This window comes from Dendropsophus ebraccatus, chromosome 15, assembly GCF_027789765.1.
Source record: "Dendropsophus ebraccatus isolate aDenEbr1 chromosome 15, aDenEbr1.pat, whole genome shotgun sequence".
Classification (NCBI taxonomy): Eukaryota; Metazoa; Chordata; class Amphibia; order Anura; family Hylidae; genus Dendropsophus; species Dendropsophus ebraccatus.
Window position 1 is genome coordinate 2431680 of NC_091468.1, and position 22943 is coordinate 2454622.

At 49.8% G+C, this 22943-nt stretch overlaps 1 protein-coding gene across 2 annotated transcripts in view; it reads left to right on the plus strand.

The window, feature by feature from the left end:
* The first annotated feature begins 16882 nt into the window (after positions 1-16882).
* Positions 16883-22943, plus strand: part of TTC7A (tetratricopeptide repeat domain 7A) — a 314521-nt gene continuing 308460 nt past the window's right edge. For both annotated transcript variants that reach the window (XM_069954611.1, XM_069954612.1), the window contains exon 1: positions 16883-17077. In XM_069954611.1, the coding sequence (XP_069810712.1) occupies positions 16948-17077 (130 nt within the window). In that variant the 5' untranslated portion in view covers positions 16883-16947. The remainder of the gene's footprint in view (positions 17078-22943) is intronic.

Genomic DNA, 22943 nt, shown 5'->3' on the forward strand with positions numbered 1-22943 from the left:
TTCCAGGTCCTCATTGACCATGGCCTCACAATCAAGCCGTCGAAATGCCACCTCCTCAAACCGCAGGTGAACTACCTGGGACACGTTGTGAGTGCTGAGGGGATACAACCTGATCCCGAGAAGATCTCGGCTGTGGAGAGTTGGGGCGTTCCCAAGACGGTGAAAGAGGTGAGAAGCATCCTTGGATTCGCGGGCTACTATCGCCGCTTCATACCCCACTTCGCCCAAGTGGCTGAACCGCTCAATGAGCTATTCCGTGGATGCCCCCTGGAGAACTACAGCCGACGGCTACCCATAGAGTGGTCTGAACGTCAAGAGACAGCGTTTCAAACCCTGAAGGCCCTGTTGACCTCGCCTCCCATCCTGGCCTACCCTGACTATAGTCAGCCTTTTCATCTCTACACCGATGCCAGATTCCAAGGCCTAGGGGCTGTCCTGTCTCAAGTCCAGGGCAACCAGGAGAAGGTCATTGCCTATGCCAGCCGAAGCTTAAGAGATGCAGAAAAGAACGATAGTAACTACAGCTCATTCAAATTGGAGTTGCTAGCTCTAGTGTGGGCCGTTACCAAGAAGTTCAAAGATTACCTCGCTAAGGCTAAGGAGGGCGAATTGCCCCCTGACTCGGGTCCCTATCAAGATTTGTCCAGATGGAAGACCATCCAGAATGAGTCCAGAGTCCTGGGGGAGATCCATGACTATTTGTCCACGGGGAGAGTCCCCATGAGAATCAGGAGGCCTTATCCGGACATTGAACTGAGGCGTCTCTGGAGGCAGCGGAATCGGCTCTTCCTCCATAAGGGCCTACTTCTAAGGAACTCGTTGGACCATGTCTCTGGAGAACGATGCCATCAAATCCTGATTCCCCGGTGAGACGCTAAACTGGTGCTAGATGCCTACCATGACCTGTCCGGTCATTTCGGGGTCCATAAGACTGAGGCGACCGTCCGCCAATGCTTCTATTGGATCGGAATGAGGGCCGACATTGAGAATTGGTGTGCTGAATGCCCCGCCTGTAACATCTCTAAGGCTGGAGGGAAAGAAGCCAGAGCTCCCTTACATTCTATTGGGTCCCACCGGCCAAATCAGCTTGTTGCCTTGGACCATGTGAAGCTGGCCCCGACGAGGTGTGGATACACCTACGCTCTAACCATGGTCGATCACTACTCCAAGTGGTTAGTCGTAGTGCACGTCCGAGATTTGACTGCTAGGACCACAGCTATCACCTTCTACAAGGAGTATGTGAAACATTACGGCTGTCCCGAATCCCTACTCACAGACGGGGGCCCGGCTTTCAAATCTCAACTCTTCCATGAGCTATGCACTTACCATGAGTGTAAGAAACTCTGAACTACAGCCTATCACCCTCAAGGGAATGGCCTTTGTGAGAAGATCAATCAGGTCTTCATCAACATGCTAAGGACAGCTTCTGTGGCTCAAAGGATCGAGTGGCCCCATCTGTTGGACGAGCTGGTGAAGATTTACAACAATACCACTCACTGCTCTACGGGATACTCCCCTTTCTACTTGATGTTTGGGTGCCATGGTCAGCTTCCTCAAGACCGCACCCTAGGAGTTCAAGTCCCTGACAATCTCAACCCTCTGCCTGACACTAACTGGGTCCAGAAGCATCAGAGAAGGATCCAGGATGCCGAGAGATTGTTGATAAAAAAAATGGGAGAAGCTCACCGATGCCAGGAGGACGCCTACAATTAGAGGGCGAATGCCGCACCACTAACCGTGAGGGACAAAGTTTGGCTTAAAAAGTATCACCGCTCTCATAAATTGGAAAGTCTTTGGGAACCTGAACCATATGCCAACTCCAACCCATGGAATTTAAAATTCACCTTTATGTATAGCCAAGATAAAATTGTATTCTTGGATTTGGAGTTGACAGGTATACAAAATAAAATAGTTGTGACGAGAACCCATAGAAAACCAATTTCAGGAAATGTTACACTCCACGCTAAGAGCTGCCATCCGCCACATACTGTCAAGTCTATCCCAGTCGGGGAGCTGACACGCATGAGACGTAATTGCAGCACTGTGGAGGCATTCACCCAAGAGTGCAATATCAGTCAGGAGAGACTCCGTGATCGGGGTTACCCGACTTGGATGTTAAAAAGAGCCCTAAGAAGGGTGGAGCATAAAGATAGGGTTAATCTCATCAATCCAACTAAAATTAAAGAAAAAACTGAAAATAAACCAGTGTTTGTAACCAAATTCAGTCCTCAGTTTAACAACATCAAACAAATTATTACTAGAAATGTAAATATCTTACGAGGGGACCCCATGCTGAATGAAATCCTAAAAGAAGGGTGTACCGTAGTTTCTAAACGAGCACAAACCTTAGGGGATATTTTATCCCCATCGGTTCCTAGATCCAACTCATCAGTGAGAACATGGCTATCCTGTAAAGGATATTATAGATGCGGGAACTGTAGCATATGCAAATATGCGAACCAGAACAAATATTTTACGGATAATAAAAATGCCAACAAGCATGAAATCAAAACCTTCTTAGGGTATAAACCCACACACCGTATATGCAGCGTATTTACTGCTGCGATACGCAGCAAACTCGCAGCAAAATCGCAGCAAAATCGCAGCAGATTAGATCTAAATAACTGAACACAGCATCAAATCTGTACCAACAAATCTGCTGCGTATTTGTTGCATATCTGCTGCATATACGGTGTGTGGGTTTATACCCTCAAATTGCAAAAGCTCTTTTGTGGTGTACACCATAAGCTGTGCGGCATGCCATGTACAGTACGTGGGGTGCACCACGAGACAGCTACGGACTCGTGTCCTGGAACATATCTATGATGCGGGACACAGTAACTCACGCAATCTCTCTGGGGCATCACGACATTTTGCCGAGGCCCATGAGGGTAAGGTAGATAATTTGAAAGTCATGGCTATTGAACAAGTCCAGCGTCCATGGAGGGGTGGGGACAGAAGGGTTAAACTGCAGGAAAGAGAAGCTTTCTGGATGTACCATTTGGAAACATGTGCCCCTAATGGGTTAAATCAGCGCCGTGAGCTGCATCTTTATTACTGAAACTCTACAAGCCCCTAAAATACTTATGTACAGTCTTCTGAGTGAACTTATACAGCAATGTTTTTAATGTATTTGTAACTGGTTACATTGAATGCTTATTAAGAATATTTTGATTGTCAACACGTGAGCCATTTCTCCACCTGGGGGGATGGGCTACGTGTATATATGTGTGCACCATGTTACCCATTATTTGTCGTGATCAAGGGCGCGCATGCGCCAGAAACGCGTTGACGTTCTGTGAGAAGTGATCGATGTGTCCATGTTCTTATGGGTCTGTCTAATAAATACGTCTGATGTCTTCACCTGCACACGCTGGTCCACGAATCTTTCTTGGAACCTGAACCATATACCATCTCCTCAATCCCCTATCCAGAGACTGATGTGTACGAGGTCACAAAGCCGGGCCTAGCCCCCTAAACTGTGCTTCAGAACAGGATAAAACGCTGCACGAGAGAGGATCTGCAGGGCCTCCTAGCACCTTATCCGGGACTTGTTCAGGCACCTCTGCCTGCCCCAGAGGATATGTTCCGAACAGAGCCGTTCCTCATGCCCATTGGCTATCAGGGGATTCCCATGAACATCCCGGTCATTCCACATCCTACAGTTCCACCTCCTACTGCCTGCAGCTCCTCCTCCTTAACCAGCTACCGTGACTGATCACCAACCTGCACCAGAGCAAGCTGCTGATCAAAGTGCCCTTACGCTGAGATGGTCTGAGCGTTCAACTTGAGGAACACCACCAGTTCTCTACAGAGAGCAAAGTTCTTGACTGTTCATATGACTGATTTGTTTTAGGTTTGGACAAGTTCATTTGCAACGTTTAAGCTTTGTACCTGGTCCTCCTGACCAAGCTTCATTGTTTATTAGCCAGCCATGTGCTGAAGGGACACTAAGTTGTTACTCAGTTCTTTAGTGCCAGTCCCAGAGCCTTTTACATGGACGATGGTCTAATTGCCTAAAAGAGACTCTACCAAAACAGAGACACTTATTCAGTTCTTCCTAAAGCACTTTCCAAGACTATGTGATTATAAAGGTTCATTATTGCACTCTATTATTGCACTTCAGTAGTCAGAGTATGTTTTCGTGTCAAAGTCAAATATTTTTATCCTCCTCTGAGTAAGAAGCCAGTATATATATCTATAGCCTCAGAGAAAGTCTATTTTCTAAAGAGTGTATTTCCTAACGGGTATTCTATTTTTCTCATATATTGTATTATTGTGTTATCCACTGGAAAGATTCTTTGAGCCAGTGTTCTTCGGGACCTCATAGTGTTTGTCTTCCATGTTTCCCTTCCTTGTGTCTCCATTGTTTGTCTATCCCTGTTTTGTCCCAACACACAGTAGTTACTACACATAGTCCCACTCAACATTTACACTTGTCCATACATACTGCACCTTGGATACCTTTTTTGTGTGCAAGGCCTCTTGAGTAATTGAGTTGTATGACTGTTTGGTGTGTACGGAAGCTTCCAAATGTATGCTTGTGTTTGTTATTTTATTCTTTTCTCTTCCAGGTGTCCAAGTCACTTCACACAGACACCCAAGACATTACACAGGTCTTCACGTTCTTTTTCCAGTAGGGTAATGTATTTAATTGAAAACCTACTTTCCAAACTGCCTGGAATATTGAGGGTCACCCACCAGCAGTTGAGTAGTCCTGACTTCCATGTCAGATGGTCCACGCGCTAACTACCTGTAACCAGAGTACTTTAGGCACCCCTAGGTGAAGTCCTGCCACTAGAGTTTCTCTTCTCTCTCCACATTTCTTCTCTCACCTGTGCCTTGAGCGTGGGAAACACACACCTACATACACACAATCACATTCCTTCCTCTTGTTTAGTCGTCCTGTCAATCTGTGTTTCAATTATCGAGATGCTACCTCGACTTCAGATTCGCCGAGGTCGGCTCATTCTTAGTGGGGAGGTATGCAGTGTCCCAGAACAGAGTTCCTTCTCTTGTTGTTTCCTTCAAAGTGTATCTTTATATCTGAGTCAGTCAATATGTTATTGCCTCTGTTCTGTAAAACTATGGTCCACTGCAAACTATGTGAGGTTTCACCCCTCTCAGTATTTAGGTCTGCTGTTTCACTCATTTTCATGTATATTTGGTCCTATATGTCCTAATGGTGTGATGATGCAATGGCTTTGTGTCACGTGACTGTCCCCTGCTTCCATGGTAACCCCAATAGCCATCGAGCTTTAGCTGGGAATACCATGTGACTTCCTGTCCTACATCAGTCTTCTCTCCACCTTTAGGGGAGAAGGGTATGTTGCTCTGTTGTTCCTGAGTTCCTGTCTCCTACCCTCAAGGGGATAGGTTGTGTGTGTCCTCTCCCCACTGCCAGGAGAGAGATGCGTGTGCTCTGCTGCTCCAGTGTCACAACAAGTGTTCCGGTCCAGTCGGGACCTGGCTGTGTCTTTATTCTCAAGTCTCAAGATCCTCATCTATACTAAAGATCTGGGTGCCGTTCTTTAGTCATTCCTCTCATCATCTTCTCTAATCATCAACAGCAAGTATTCAGCTCAGTTTCATTCCGCCCAGTATCTCAACTTCAGTATCACTACTACTCCCACCATCCAGCACGTTACTCTCACAGCCCATTGCAGCATCACCCATTACTCTGCCTTATCCAAGTCTGCCTTATACCCGGTTGCATCCGGAGAGACTGTTGCTACGAGTTACCACTGTTATAATAAATACACAACTAACGTTGTTTCTGAACCTTGGCATTGGTGTAATTATTGGTGCCCTGACTAAGGACAACGAAGAATTGCTCGGCCACCGCTTGGTCAGGTTCCTGGTCTACAGCTGCTATCCCTCGTGCCCATACCGTGACATACCATCAGGCAAGTGGCTAACAGGGTTCCTACCCAGTACTACCACCTACTACTACCCTCAGCGGAGTGGCCCAGCGCACCTGTTGCACATTTGCAGATAGTAAAGCAAGTCAACGTTATTAAGTCAACGTAGTCTGTGATTATTCCCTACCACCTGCACAGCATATACACCGTAACCTAGGGACATCTCCCCTTTCTGTGGGTGGCGGGTCCTACTATTACTCGTGAGGGTCATTACAATGCTCAGGCCACCTGTGACTACATTATCTGTGACTACACTATCCCAAAGGATTGGGCAGCAACCCGACAGGACACCGACCACAGGGCAAAAGGGTACAACCGGCCTTACACCTTAAATGCAGGCGTGCCATCACATCTGTGTGCCCACCTGACACTGGCGTCACGAGACAAAACCCTAAGGTCCGGCTGTATCTCGGCCATCCACCACAGTAGTGTCGTCACACTTCCATCTAGCAAGTGACCGGCCATCCCACCTCTACGACATCCTCCGGTGGTCACCACACCCGCAGCTCTGATCACTATGGAGCGGTGGCGCCCTTTACCTGCAGCTCCGACCCCAATCACTATGGAGCAGTCCAGGGCTAGCTCTGTTAGTCTTGCACTGCAGTTATATTGCTTTATTACTCTGTGTCATATTGGAAAGCATTACTGCTACATTACCCGCACCACACAGACACCTGAGCGACATAGAAGAAGCCTCTGCATATTGGGACGCACCATCTATAATGGACCTACAACATAATGATGAATTTCATATAGCATGTTTGAGTCGGTACCACAGTGCACACTGTATCCCACGTGGGATGAAAACTCGCCTGAAGCCCTATAGGATCCTATAGGATTTTACAGCCCTATGTCACAACAATCATACATAAGGGACACATTAGATTTCATCAACAAAATAAAAAATGTCATGGTCACGGACACTACAGTTATTGCATCATATATCAAGCTTATACACGTCCATTTCACATAGCAATGGTACCTCCGCTATCTCTCGAACACTCCAAGAATCCAATTTGTCTCCCCCGCCAAGTTTTTATCCTTTAGTTATTAACTTTAGTCCTCGCAAGTAATTACTTTGTGTTTGATAAAAAAAAAATTCTCCAATTCTGGGGCACTGCCATGGGCAGCAACATGGCACCGGCCTATGCAAATATTTTTGTAGCCCAGATCGAGGAGGAGTGTGTCTGTGTGCCCCACCATGCCAGCAAATTGTCTGGCTGGTGGAGATAGACGATGTCTTCCTCGTCTGGGATGGATTGGAAGATGATCTTCTCAAATGTTGGGAGTATCTCTGCTCCATAGATGAAGACATTAACAATTGTCCCCTCCTGTCCTATAGAAGGGCGAGGAATCTTCGGGACAGGTTGGTGAGTAGTGATGGTAAAACACCTCCTCCAACAACTACCACCTTTTTGGGTCCTAAAACACTTGGTTGTTTCCCATGTGGAATCAGCATCATCTGCAGACACATACAGAGAGGAGTATGGAAAGCAGGAGAAGGTTGCAACAGCACCAGATAGACCCAAGTCTTATGCGTAGGGGATGCACGCTGGTACGGCTAAAATCCCAGTAATAGCCGGTAAACAGAGTTCAGAGAAGGCAAAGTCCAGCAGCATCCACACAGGTTCAGTAATCTTGACGAATTTATTGAAGCATCCAGGCAAGATACAACGTTTCGACTCCCTGTGGAGTCAAGTATGACAAATACTCCATAGGGAGTCGAAACATTGTATCTTGCCTGGATGCTTCAATAAATTTGTGAAGATTACTGAACCTGTGTGGATGCTGCTGGACTTTGCCTTCTCTGAACATACGGCGAGGAGTCATTTCACACATCCTAGAACAGAAGAGAGAGGTTCGGGATCAATCGATTCCTGAATTGTAATTGGGATTGGATTATCTACATATTGTCATGCCCCTGCGATCTGTTATACCTTACGCAGCTTCTTCAAAGCGACTACCGGCCAATCACCAGGATTGATCATCACTATTTCTATCAGTGTCCATTCCTGCCTGGGAGAGTCCTTCTACATTGGACATCTTATGTTTTACTGTTATCGGTGTAGTCTGCATGTATAGAGAAGCACCGTCCGACACCTCCACGGGAATCGCTGACCGGAGTACATCTAACATCATGTCTTGGAGGAGCCGGCTCACTGAAGTCAGTGGAACAGTTTCGGTTACCGGAGCTGCCCCTGCTCGTGCTAATCGGTGTGCTTTAGTGGTTGTGATCTCAGTGTGAATGATGAGCCATTGTTCACACTGCTGAAATTACTTCCCTCTAATTTACCTTGAACTGACAGTTTAAATTTTTCCGCCCCTTTATACACGCAATGACTTAGCACACTCACCGTTGGTACGCTACTGAGTGGCCGCGCACCTGGCTCACGGCTCGGTTAAGGCTCACGGCTCGGCTGCGGGTGACGCCAACGCCGTCCGTAGTAACAGGCAGGGCCAGTTGCTGGGGGCACGCCGACGGCGTCCCTAGCAGCGGCCCTGCGCTTCCGCCTCCCGCACGGCCCCTAGAGACGCCAATGGCGTTTGTGGTGATGAGTGGGGCTGGTTGCTGGGGGCGCGCCGGCAGTGTCCCTAACGGCCAGCCTGCTAATGTTTTGTTTCGATTTAATTATAGCCGCGGCTGGCGCTTCACTATCCCCAGCCGATCGGCATTAGGTGTTGTATAGCCATGATTGTGATTGACAGCTGACATGACCAGTCAGCTGTCAGTATCTGGTTCTTGTTCACTATAAATTCCAGCCCCTGGCCTCATTGCAGTGCCTGTGATAGCGCCTTGTGCCTTGACCTAGCATTTTCCTGATTATTGTTGTTGTTCTGACCTTTTGGATTTCGTACCCTGACCTTGCTTTCTGGATTCTGACTTTGTACCTTCGCTGCCTGGCTGTTGCTTACTTAGTTTTCCTGACCATTCCTTTTTGTGTTTGTTTGTCTTGTTTTGTGTTGCACTTATCCTAGTGTAAGGTTTGTCAACCAGTTGTCCACAGTAATTCTTAGTACTGTTTGTGGCAAGTAGTTAGGGACATCTGGGGCAGGTGCCAGTCTAGGGCTGCACTTGTCTACGTGTCTTTCCAGTACCCTACTTTGAATTATCACAGGCCCCAAAAATTTATTACTGATCACCAGGTGGAGACGTGAGCACCGATAACTCGGTCACTGACCGTCTGGAAGCCTTGACCATCCAGATGGAGGGTGTTGCTGGGTTGGTGGCACGTCTTGCAAAAAATAAAGCAAAAAATAAAGTTGGTGGCACGTCTTGTCAGTAAGGTCGACGCTCTGACCACTTTTTTGTATTTCAGGCAGGATTGGGCACTATCTCTTCCTGCGGAGGCTCCTGAGTGGAACTCAGTAGAATTTTTTTTATCCCTGGGTCAAATATATGACGATCCCAATCGGCCTTCGGTGGCAGAATCTCATCTCCTGTCCATCCAGCAGGGGCGCCGCACCGCCAAAGAATACTGTGCAGAGTTTCGCCAATGGTGCACCCTGACTGGAGGGCCAGACTGTGCACTTAAAATCGTTTTCGGTTGACGCCATTAAAAATGTGATGGTTAGCCACCCCACTCCCTCAATGACTACATGACTCTCGCAGTAACCATAGACCGTAGGCTGAGGGAAAGGAAACGGGAAAGGTGGGGGTCAACTTCAGGAAAGCCAGGGTCAGTCCAGTTTCCCAAACGGTTCCCTATAGCTTTGGCAGCGACTGCTCTCGAATCGCAGGAGAAGGAGGAACCCATGGTCCTGGGTAACACAACTGCTAGCAGAAAATACCGTTTGGAGAATTCTCTATGCCTCTATTATGGGAAATCCGGCCACTTCCTGAAATCCTGCCTGGTTAGGCCAGCCCAGAAGTTGGAAAACCCCAGTGCCTGAGTGATGGTCCAGGGGGTCACTCAGGCACCTCCAAGAAATTCTGAAAAATTTATATTGCCTGTTACTTTATGTTACAATGGTCTTTCAATTGACGGTACAGCCATAGGGGACTCGGGGGCAGCCCTAAGTTTGTTTGGTATCGGTAGCCCACTCTTTGGGTCTAAAGATGTTGCCATCATGTTATCCATTTTTAGTAGCGGGCACTGATTCCAATCTTTTAAAAACAGGATCAGTAAACTATCGCACCCCCGAAGTCACCATGCAGGTGGGTTATCTCCACCGAACACAGATTTTTTTTTTTGTTTTGGAGCATCTAGCAACAGAAATAATTTTAGGGTTGCCATGGCTGCGTCAAGATAATCCTGTATTTGACTAGAGAACCACGGAACTGGTCAAGTGGGGAGACTCTTGTGGTTCTCATCTATCTTGTGTTGTGCACATGGTATGTTCTGTTCAGGACTCGTCTCAAATCCCAGAATTCATTTCTGATTATGTTGATGTTTTTAATGAATCTGTTGCCGATGCCTACCCCCACACCGTCTATATGATTGCGCAATTGATCTCGTGTCTAAGGCCAGGTACCCTAAAGGGCGTATTTTCAACTCCCCCCCCCCACACACAATGAGAGTCAATGCGTGTCTGCATTCAAGACAGCCTAAAAAAAAGCATACATTAGACCCTCTGTGTCTACTATGGGTGCAGGGTTCTTTTTTGTTAAGAAAAAAGATGGTGGGTTGCGTCCCTGTATCGATTATAGGGAGCTTAACAAGATAACCATCAAAGACTTGCATCCCCTTCCTCTGATCCCGGGTCTTCTCAATCAGGTTGCGGGCGCTTGTTGGTTCTCCAAAATCGATCTACGGGGTACCTACAACTTAATCCGGATCAGAGAGGGGGACGAATGGAAGACGGCATTTAATACTCCTGAGGGACATTTAGAATACTTGGTTATGCCCTTCGGGTTAAATAATGCTCCTGCTGTCTTCCAGAGGTTTGTCAATGATATTTTTCGAGATTTGTTTGGTTAGTATGTAGTGGTATACCTCAATGATATATTGATTGATTCACCTGATTGGAAATCTCACATGAAACATGTACTTGAAGTCTTGTCAAGGTTACGTAAAAATGCTCTCTGTGCCAAAATGTCCTAATGTCCGTCTGGGGTGCAGGAAATTGGATTCTTGGGGTATATCATCACCCCCGAGTCAGTTCAAATAGACCCCAAAAAAGTCACTGCAGTTCAAGAGTGGGCTAAACCCACCACTCTAAAAGAACTTCAAAGATTTCTTGGTTTTTCTAACTTTTACAGAACGTTTATCAGGAACTTCTCTCTTATTGCTAAACCTCTGACCGATCTTACAAAGAAAGGTTCGAGCCTCAGGAAGCAGAAGTTGCTTTTAATCAGCTTAAGGGCCCTATTACACCAGGAGATGTCTGACAGATTATTTTTTCAGCCAAGGCCAGGAACAGACTTTAAACAGGGCACAGGTTATAAAGGAAAGACTGAGGGTTTTTTTTCAAATCCATTCCTGGCTTTGGTTGGAAAAATCTGTCCCATAATCTGTCAGACATCTCTTGGTGTGATAGGGCCCTAAGAGTAGCTTCTCCTCAGCTCCTGTGTTGGTACACCCAGATTCAGGACTTCCATTTGTCATTGAGGTTGATGCCTCTAAGTCAGGTGTAGGAGCGGTTCTATCCCAAGGTAGAGAACCATATACCAACATGCGCCCGGTGGCCTTCCTCTCCAGGAAATTCTCCAGTTCTGAACGTAATTATGACGTCGGCAATAGGGGACTATTAGCTAATTGGAAGAATGGAGACATTTTTTGGAGGGAGCTCGGCACCAGATCACGGACAACAAAAACCTACTGTATCTGGACGAGGCTAAAAGGCTAAACCCCCGACAAGTCCGCTGGGCACTTTTTTTTACCCACTTTCATTTTGTGGTTATATATCACCCGGGAAATAAAAATGTCAAAGCCGACGCCTTGTCCAGAAGTTTTGGTGATAGTAGAATCACTGAGGAGAAACCTGAAACCCTTTTAACCCCTGGTACAGTTCTTGCTAGCATGACTGTGGGTCTTTCCAATGCTATCCTGAACTCTCAGGGCAATGCACCACCGGGTATCCCTCCTGGTAAATTGTTTGTAACTCTAAATTTGAGGTTAGAGGTGCTGCTGTCCCATTCCTGCTGGTGGTCCACGTGACAAAAAGATGTGTCTGAGTATGTAAGGCTTATGTAACAAATATGTGCTCGGGCCAAGATGCGTAACTCAGTCCAGTATTTGTTCCACTGTAAGGGTTACGGCCCGTGAGGAGCGCACTTGGGTGTCAGCTCGAGATTTTCACGCCCCTGATCTGGTGAAGAGGTTTCATCAGGCATTTCCTGCTAAACCAGGAGGTCCTAGAGAGGGTCCGGAGGCCCGTCTGAGGAGGGGGGTTTTGTCACGATCCGGGCCGCGCCAAGGCTGCAGGTGTCCCCAACGGCGTTCGTAGTAACAGTCAGGGCCAGTTGCTGGGGGCACGCCGACGGCGTCCCTAGCAGCGGCCCTGCGCTTCCGCCTCCCGCACAGCCCCTAGAGACGCCAATGGCGTCCGTGGTGATGAGCGGGGCTGGTTGCTGGGGGCGCGCCGGCAGCGTCCCTAGCGGCCAGACTGCTGAAGTTTTGTATTGATTTAATTGTAGCCACAGCTGGGGCTTCACCACCCCCAGCCGATCGCCATTAGGTGTTGTATTGCCACGATTGTGATTGACAGCTGACATGACCAGTCAGCTGTCAGTATCTGGTTCCTGTTCACTATAAATTCCAGCCCCTGGCCTCATTCCAGTGCCTGTGATAGCGCCTTGTGCCTTGACCTAGCATTCTCCTGACTGATTATTGTTGTTGTTCTGACCTTTTGGATTTCGTACCCTGACCTTGCTTTCTGGATTCTGATTCTGTACCTTCGCTGCCCGGCTGTTGCTGATTTAGTTTTTCTGACCATTCCTTATTGTGTTTGTTTGTCTTGTTTGGTGTTGCACTTATCCTAGTGTAAAGTTTTTCGACCAGTTGTCTGCAGTAATTCTTAGGACTGTTTGTGGCAAGTAGGTAGGGACAGCTGGGGTGGGTGCCAGTCTAGGGCTGCACGGGTCTACGTGTCTTTCCAGTACCCTGCCTCCTTACAGCTAGACAGCATGCATTCTTCAGAGATGTGTGGTCCTAGTCAGCGTGCGTTCTGCAGAGATGTGCGGTCCTAGACAGCATGATGTGCGATCCTAGACAGTGTGCATTCAGCAGCGATGTGCGGTCCTAGACAGCGTGCGTTCTGCAGAGATGTGCGGTCCTAGACAGCATGATGCTCGATCCTAGACAGTGTGCGTTCCGCAGGGATGTGCGGTCCTAGTCAGCGTGCGTTCTGCAGAGATGTGCAATCCTAGACAGCGTGCATTCCGCAGAGATGTGCGGTCCTAGACAACGTGTGTTCTGCAGAGATGTGCGGTCCTAGAAAGCGTCCGTTCTGCAGAGATGTGCGGTCCTAGACAGTGTGCATTCCGCAGAGATGTGCGGTCCTAGACAACGTGCGTTCTGCAGAGATGTGCGGTCCTAGACAACGTGTGTTCTGCAGAGATGTGGGGTCCTAGACAGTGTGCGTTCCCCAGAGATGTGCGGTCCGAGACAGTGTGCGTTCCCCAGAGATAAACGATCCCAGACAGCGTGCGTTCCGCAGAGATATACGATCCCAGACAGTGTGCGTTCCCCAGAGATATACGTTCCCAGACAGCGTGCGTTCCCCAGAGATATACCATCCCAGACAGCGTGCGTTCCCCAGAGATATACGATCCCAGACAGCGTGCGTTCCCCAGAGATATACGAACCCAGACAGCGTGCGTTCCCCAGAGATATAGGATCCCAGACAGCGTGCGTTCCCCAGAGATATACGATCCCAGACAGCGTGCAATCCCCAGAGATATACGATCCCAGACAGTGTGCGTTCCCCAGAGATGTGGAGTCCTAGACAGCGGCATTCCGCAGACATGTGGGGTCCCAGACAGCGTGCGTTCCCCAGAGATATACGATCCCAGACAGCGTGCGTTCCGCAGAGATATATGCTCCCAGACAGCGTGCGTTCCGCAGAGATATACGCTCCCAGACAGCGTGCGTTCCGCAGAGATATACGCTCCCAGACAACGTGCGTTCCGCAGAGATATACGCTCCCAGACAGCGTGCGTTCCCCAGAGATATATGATCCCAGACAGCATGCGTTCCCCAGAGATATACGATCCCAGACAGCTTGCGTTCCCCAGAGATATACGCTCCCAGACAGCGTGCGTTCCCCAGAGATATACGATCCCGGACAGCGTGCGTTCCCCAGAGATATACGATCCCGGACAGCGTGCGTTCCCCAGAGATATACGATCCCAGACAGCGTGCGTTCCCCAGAGATATACGATCCCGGACAGCGTGCGTTCCCCAGAGATATACCATCCCAGACAGCGTGCGTTCCCCAGAGATATACGATCCCAGACAGCGTGCGTTCCCCAGAGATATACGAACCCAGACAGCGTGCGTTCCCCAGAGATATAGGATCCCAGACAGCGTGCGTTCCCCAGAGATATACGATCCCAGACAGCGTGCAATCCCCAGAGATATACGATCCCAGACAGTGTGCGTTCTGCAGAGATGTGGAGTCCTAGACAGCGGCATTCCGCAGACATGTGGGGTCCCAGACAGCGTGCGTTCCCCAGAGATATACGATCCCAGACAGCGTGCGTTCCGCAGAGATATACGCTCCCAGACAGCGTGCGTTCCGCAGAGATATACGCTCCCAGACAGCGTGCGTTCCGCAGAGATATACGCTCCCAGACAACGTGCGTTCCGCAGAGATATACGCTCCCAGACAGCGTGCGTTCCCCAGAGATATATGATCCCAGACAGCATGCGTTCCCCAGAGATATACGATCCCAGACAGCTTGCGTTCCCCAGAGATATATGCTCCCAGACAGCGTGCGTTCCCCAGAGATATACGATCCCGGACAGCGTGCGTTCCCCAGAGATATACGATCCCGGACAGCGTGCGTTCCCCAGAGATATACGATCCCAGACAGCGTGCGTTCCCCAGAGATATACGATCCCGGACAGCGTGCGTTCCCCAGAGATATACGATCCCAGACAGCGTGCGTTCCGCAGAGATATACGATCCCGGACAGCTTGCGTTCCGCAGAGATATACGATCCCAGACAGCTTGCGTTCCCCAGAGATATACGCTCCCAGACAGCGTGCGTTCCCCAGAGATATACGATCCCGGACAGCGTGCGTTCCCCAGAGATATACGATCCCGGACAGCGTGCGTTCCCCAGAGATATACGATCCCGGACAGCGTGCGTTCCCCAGAGATATACGATCCCAGACAGCGTGCGTTCCCCAGAGATATACGATCCCGGACAGCGTGCGTTCCCCAGAGATATACGATCCCAGACAGCGTGCGTTCCCCAGAGATATACGATCCCAGACAGCGTGCGTTCCCCAGAGATATACGATCCCAGACAGCGTGCGTTCCCCAGAGATATACGATCCCAGACAGCGTGCGTTCCCCAGAGATATACGATCCCAGACAGTGTGCGTTCTGCAGAGATATACGATCCCAGACAGCGTGCGTTCCCCAGAGATATACGATCCCAGACAGCGTGCGTTCCCCAGAGATATACGATCCCAGACAGCGTGCGTTCCCCAGAGATATACGATCCCAGACAGTGTGCGTTCTGCAGAGATATACGATCCCAGACAGTGTGCGTTCCCCAGAGATATACGATCCCAGACAGCGTGCGTTCCCCAGAGATATACGATCCCAGACAGTGTGCGTTCCCCAGAGATATACGATCCCAGACAGCGTGCGTTCTGCAGAAATGTGGGGTCCTAGACAGCGACATTCCGGAGACATGTGGGGTCCCAGACAGCGTGCGTTCCGCAGAGATATACGATCCCAGACAACGTGCGTCCCCCCGTCTCCATCTTCCCCTTGGTCTCTCAGTGACAGCTATGTGTCACAGTTGTCTTCGTTCTCCTCGGTGAGGGACACCCAGCTGCCCCGTATTACGTACCTGTTCTGCAGTCTTGTATACTCCTGTATGACTGTAGGTTATTTTTCTCATTGAGTTGGATATATGAGGATCTGTATGATCTGTATACTTACACATATATTCTCAGCACGTTTTATGTCACTGATTGATGTATAATTGATGTGACACTTCATTCCTATAAAATCACCGCTGTGTTGGGATATGTTCACACACCTGAGGAAAGTCTCCATTTTAGACACGTCGCATCTCCTGCTTTATGGGTTGAACAAACCAATTTTCCATGGATATAGGAGACGCGGTATTTTGCTTTGGATATTTACATACACTGTCTGATCTCCGGCTTACGGCAGCACCCCGCCGCACTTTAAGGGGGTCTCCTATCTATCTATGTCTCTCCCTATATCTCTATCTCCCTGTCCTCTCTCTATATATCTGTCTCTCCCTCTCTGTCTCCATATAAATGTCTCTCTATTTGTGTCTCTCTCTCTATATATGTCTCTCTCTGTCTCCCTCTCTATATATCTGTCTCTCTCTCTATATGTCTCTCTCAGTCTCCCCCTCTCTCTATATTTCAGTCTATCTCTCCCTCGCTAGCTCTCTATATATTTCTCTCTCTCTCTATATATATATCTATCTCTATCGATCTCTCCCTCTCTCTCTCACATGAGTCACACACAGAGCTCTGCTCGGAGACATCAGCCGCTCTCTATCTCTCTCTGTCCCTCTCTATCTCTATCTCTCCCTCTCTCTCTCCCACATGAGTCACACACAGATCTCTGCTCGGAGACATCAGCCGCTCTCTATCTCTCTCTGTCCCTCTCTCTATCTCTCTCTCTCTCTCTCTCTCTCTCCCACATGAGTCACACACAGATCTCTGCTCGGAGACATCAGCCGCTCTCTATATACAAACGACAAGGTGTCTGTCCGAGGAAATAGGCGCTGCCCAATCAGAGGTCGCCTCCCTGCGCTTTCAGCCAATCAGCGGAGCCGGTGGAGCGGAGTGGGCGGGGGCAGGGCTGAGGTAGTTTCGGTAGCTGAGAGGAGTCGCGCCCAGGGTTCCCTCACCGGGATGACAGCATGGCCGCCCGCCTGTCCCAGTCACACCTGAAGCTGGAGGCGGAGATAGATCGCTGCAGGGCCGAGGGCCAGTGGGACCGGATCCCGGTGCTGGTGCGGCAGCTGGCGCCTAAGGTGCAGGACGGCAGCGGTGAGTGCAGGGACTACAGCAATGGGGACTACAGCAATGGGGACTACAGCAATGGGGACTACAGCAATGGGGACTACAGCTCTCAGCGGGCGCAGGGACTACAGCAATGGGGACTACAGCAATGGGGACTACAGCAATGGGGACTACAGCAATGGGGACTACAGCAATGGGGACTACAGCAATGGGGACTACAGCTCTCAGCGGGCGCAGGGACTACAGCAATGGGGACTACAGCAATGGGGACTACAGCAATGGGGACTACAGCAATGGGGACTACAGCAACGGGGACTACAGCAATGGGGACTACAGCTCTCAGTGGGCGCAGGGACTACAGCAATGGGGACTACAGCAATGGGGACTACAGCAATGGGGACTACAGCAATGGGGACTACAGCTCTCAGTGGGCGCAGGGACTACAGCAATGGGGACTACAGCAATGGGGACTACAGCAATGGGGACTACAGCAATGGGGACTACAGCAATGGGGACTACAGCTCTCAGCGGGTGCAGGGACTACAGCAACGGGGACTACAGCAATGGGGACTACAGCTCTCAGCGGGCTCAGGGACTACAGCAATGGGGACTACAGCAATGGGGACTACAGCTCTCAGCGGGTGCAGGGACTACAGCAATGGGGACTACAGCTCTCAGTGGGCGCAGGGACTACAGCAATGGGGACTACAGCAATGGGGACTACAGCAATGGGGACTACAGCTATTAGTGGGTGCAGGGACTACAGCAATGGGGACTACAGCAATGGGGACTACAGCTCTCAGCGGGCGCAGGCACTACAGCAATGGGGACTACAGCAATGGGGACTACAGCAATGGGGACTACAGCTCTCAGCGGACGCAGGGACTACAGCAATGGGGACTACAGCAATGGGGACTACAGCAATGGGGACTACAGCTCTCAGGGGGTGCAGGGACTACAGCAATGGGGACTACAGCTCTCAGCCGGCGCAGGGACTACAGCAATGGGGACTACAGCAATGGGGACTACAGCTATTAGTGGGTGCAGGGACTACAGCAATGGGGACTGCAGCTCTCAGGGGGTGCAGGGACTATAGCCCTCGGGGGGCGCAGGGACTACAGCTCTTGGGGGGGGGCAGGGACGGCAGCTCTCGGGGGGTGCAGGGACGGCAACTCTCGGGGGGCGCAGGGACGGCAGCTCTCGGGGGGCGCAGGGACGGCAGCTCTCGGGGGGGGGGGGGGGCGCAGGGACGGCAACTCTCGGGGGGCGCAGGGACGGCAGCTCTCGGGGGGAGCAGGGACGGCAGCTCTCGGGGGGCGCAGGGACTCCAGCTCTCAGGGGGCGCAGGGACTCCAGCTCTCAGGGGGCGCAGGGACTACAGCTCTCAGTGAGGTTTGCAGAGTGGCAGCCCTGTGTGCTGTACTGGGCAGGTAGCAGCTTCCCGTCAGACTGGCAGTGAGGTTTGCAGAGTGGCAGCCCTGTGTGCTGTACCGGGCAGGTAGCAGCTTCCCGTCAGACTGGCAGTGAGGTTTGCAGAGTGGCAGCCCTGTGTGCTGTACCGGGCAGGTAGCAGCTTCCCGTCAGACTGGCAGTGAGGTTTGCAGAGTGGCAGCCCTGTGTGCTGTACCGGGCAGGTAGCAGCTTCCCGTCAGACTTGCAGTGAGGTTTGCAGAGTGGCAGCCCTGTGTGCTGTACCGGGCAGGTAGCAGCTTCCCGTCAGACTGGCAGTGAGGTTTGCGGAGTGGCAGCCCTGTGTGCTGTACCTGGCAGGTAGACTGGCAGCTTTTGGCACCGGAGGGCTTTGTTTGTTTTCCTTTAATTGCACACGTCTCAATAACTTGGCGAGTGCAGACACAATGGCCGTCATTCCAGCTGAGCGCTGCCTGTCAGTGACAGCCGCACACATCACCTTGTATATATCCGGCACGGGGACACGTGATGGCTCTCTACTTCATTGTATTGTGCACTTTCTGTCTTTTGCTGTTGGATTGCTCAGGGAGGGATGGCGGCACAGTCTTTTGGACTCCTGATATATAATAGTATCGGCTGCGTCGTTGTTCTGCCATGTTATCTGTTCCGTCAGATTTACCGAGATCTTCAACACAAGCTCCGGCAGTAGCGTGCATGCCTCCTACTTCCCTAATACGGGTTTCCATAGAATATGGCTTCTAAAAATCAGTGGTGCAAACTCTGTGGCCCTCCGGCTGTTACAAGACTACAATTCCCATCATGCATTTTTGCTCAGACGTCCCATCTGAGAAAACACTGGAGCAAATAACGCCAGGCGCCTTGCTGCAAAGCTGATGGACTCGTTATTGTCGATTCCGACGCCTTTCATATGTGATGGCCGGAACAGTTCTCTTCTTAGTTGTTCTGTTTCATGCATGCTCTTAGGGCTCTATTACACAGAGCGATAATCTGCTGGTTATCAGGCCCATTCAGCAGACCTAATGGTGCGTTTACACAGGCAGATTTATCTGACAGATTTTGGAAGCCAAAGCCAGAAATAGATTTGAAAAGAAGAGAAATCTCAGGCTTTCCTTTATAAGCTGTTCCCTGTTTATGGTCTGTTCCTGGCTTTGGCTTAAAAAATCTGTCAGATAAAATCTGCCTGTGTAAACGCACCATAAAGGATCAGCCGCTAGGCTGTATGGATTGATACACTTTTTGATCACAAGGAATAAATTCACAGTTTTTATTATCATCTACAAGTGCTGTGGATTATCCTTTGCATATATATTATAGATACAGTAAGGACTGCACGGACATCACTAACGAGATAAATATATATATATCGTAAGGGCTGCACGATTATCTTTAAAGTATTAACTAGCTGTAAGAAAGGGCCCATGTGGGAGGGAATACCATCAATAAGCCGTCCTATCTGAGAAGGTGGCCATACAGGCTAGACAATGGTGGTGGTTGGACTTGTGTCCGGAGTCTCCGCCCTACTGACCGCTATTCTCTGTATGGCCAGCACGGACCACATGTGAGGTAATGTGCAGCATAGACGTCACGGTTTGAGTCATGAACATATCTTGGTATTGGTGCCAGGACGAGCTCTGTGCATGGACAGGTTCTGCCGCGTGGTAGGATCTCCACCCATCAGACCTGAAGTGTTGTGCCTGGAGGCGCCTACGTTGCAGATCTATTGGTGTGTGACGTGTAGAAGCGTGCAGGACCTGCAGGTTCTCGGCCGATAGAACTCATAGATAGGATTATTAGCGTTCTGGTGGCCAGGCATTTACAGTGTGTAACATTTTCCCCTAGTTTTCTAGTTTTTAGTTTCCCTCAGACTTTTGAATAGCACAGTTACCTAAGACCTGGGGCAAGGTGTGTGCCACCATATACACCATATAATGTAGGAAGGATTTCATACAGACAGGACAGTGGGGCCCCATGCACCTTGTGGTTACTCTGTTATGACTAACAGACATGAACCAAGTTTCTTAAAGGGATTTTCTGATGTAAAAAAGTTCTCAAAATTGGTGGCTGTGAGGAGGAGGGTACTGGGCTCGTACCATCACCTCTGTTCCCCTGCTCCAGACTGTCAGGTTGGTGTCTGCAGTCTCCGCTCAGCCAGTTGCAGTGATGTCCTGCCTCAACCACTGATTGGCTGAGCAAAGACTGTGCCAACCCTCAATACAGCAAGAACTGTCTGCCGGTTCTGGTGCGGGTAAACAGAGGTGGGCGAGCATAAGTCCCCCTCCAGGTATTGTCTAGGATTAAATAAAACGCAGCTTCTTTCTTCCAAGAACAGTGCCACCCCTGTCCTCATGTGGTATTGCAACTGGGCTCCATTCACTTTAATAGAACAAGACATAAAGTCAGGACAGAGGTAGCACTGTATCTGTAAGAAAACAGCGATTTTTTTTCCAATCCTGGATAACGCCTTTAAGGGACCGTTAGAGAAATGCCCGCTGATACACCCATATTACAGCGTATTTACAAAGTATTTCTGTTCTGGATGCTCAGAAAGCTGCCATTTTAAATATTTTTCTAGAAATCAATAGTATAAGCAATTTTTAAAAACTTTGATACAGGTTTTATTAGGCAAAAAATCCTCTTTCTGTACTCTGGCAGCTGTTTCCTTCCCTCAAAAGCCCCCCCCCCCCCTCATTTCCTGTCTGCTCATTATCAGGCAAAGTCATCTTCATTACAGAGGAGCAAAGTGAAGTGACTAGTTCTGCGCAGTCCATTATAACCTATGAAGAGGGGAGGGGCCAAGGGGGATGAGTGAGCAGGGAAAGCAGAGAAGCAGCTGTACAGCCTCCAGACTGTTTGGGTACTGCAAACGCTGGATTTGCAGGTCAGAAAGGTCAGTGCTTATCTGGGATCTTGGTGAGAGAAGATTGTAGGATGCTGGCCTGTGCAGGGCTGCCTTTTCTCCTCTCTGTGCTCCCTCATCCCCTCGGCCCCTCCCCCCTCCATAGACCATAATGGACACAGAAATCCTGCCTCTTCTGAGTTTCCTTTTGAGTACAGAAGACAACTCTTTTGCCCAATAAAACCTATTACAGAGTTTCTTAAAATCGCTTAAAATATCGATACTTACTGATTTCTGAAAAATGACATTTATAGGACGGTTACACTTTAAATAAGTGAATGTCATGTTTACAGCTAGAGTCTCAATAGCCGCAGTAGTCACTATGGAAAACATGAGACCTTGCTATTTTCCAGCTTCTCCAGGAACAAACATCTTGGCTGAGTCCCTTCCTTCCTCCCCCTCTGTCTCTGTCCCCCTCTGTCTCTGTCCCCCTCTGTCTCTGTCCCCCTCTGTCTCTGTCCCTCTGGATACATGTAGAAGCTGGGAGTGGACTGGGAGCATGCTGGGGGAGCAGCCTCGTGAATGAACGAGCCGCCATGAGAGAGCCTCACATCAAAATTCAGGAAAAACTTTGCTTTCTTTTACGTGTTCCTCACAGCGACCAGTAAAGGGGAGGAGGGGGGGGGGGGGGGGTGTCCATGCGTTGGTGTGTACACAGTCCATGAGCTGATATATCTCGGCATTAAGCTGCAGTATAAACAGGGAGCAGGTCTGGTGAACTTTGGATATTTACAGGCGCGGGGATCGGTTTATCACTCCGGGAAGCCCCACCCTTTTTAACTCTTATTTTTCCAGGTTGGGGCCCATAGAATGACATTTCCTGGGTTATTTTCCTTTATTTGACTTTTGCTTTTGTCAGATTGGAAAGGTGGTAAATGTCACTGGTTCAGGGGACGATACCAGAGAGATAGGAAACAGCTAGAAATGTCACTGAATAAGCTGCTGTACAAGGGTTAGGGGGGAAGATTTGCACACTTTCTGTGTTTTCATCCCTTTCCTGGTTTTGGTTGAAAAAATGCTGGCGGATGTTGCTGGCGAATGTTACTGGCGGATGGTGCTGGCGAATGGTGCTGGCGAATGTTACTGGCGGATGGTGCTGGCGAATGTTACTGGCGGATGGTGCTGGCGAATGTTACTGGCGAATGGTGCTGGCGAATGTTACTGGCGGATGGTGCTGGCGAATGTTACTGGCGGATGGTGCTGGCGAATGTTACTGGCGGATGGTGCTGGCGGATGTTGCTGGCGGATGGTACTGGCGGATGATGCTGGCGGCTGGTACTGACGGATGTACTGGCGGATGGTACTGATGGATACACTGGCGGATGGGGCTGGCAGATGTTGCTGGCGGATGGTACTGGCGGATGATGCTGGCGGCTGGTACTGACGGATGGTACTGATGGATACACTGGCGGATGGGGCTGGCAGATGTTGCTGGCGGATGGTACTGGCGGATGATGCTGGCGGCTGGTACTGACGGATGGTACTTATGGATACACTGGCGGATGGGGCTGGCAGATGGTGCTGGTGGATACACTGACGGATGTGCTGGCGGCTGGTACTGGCGGA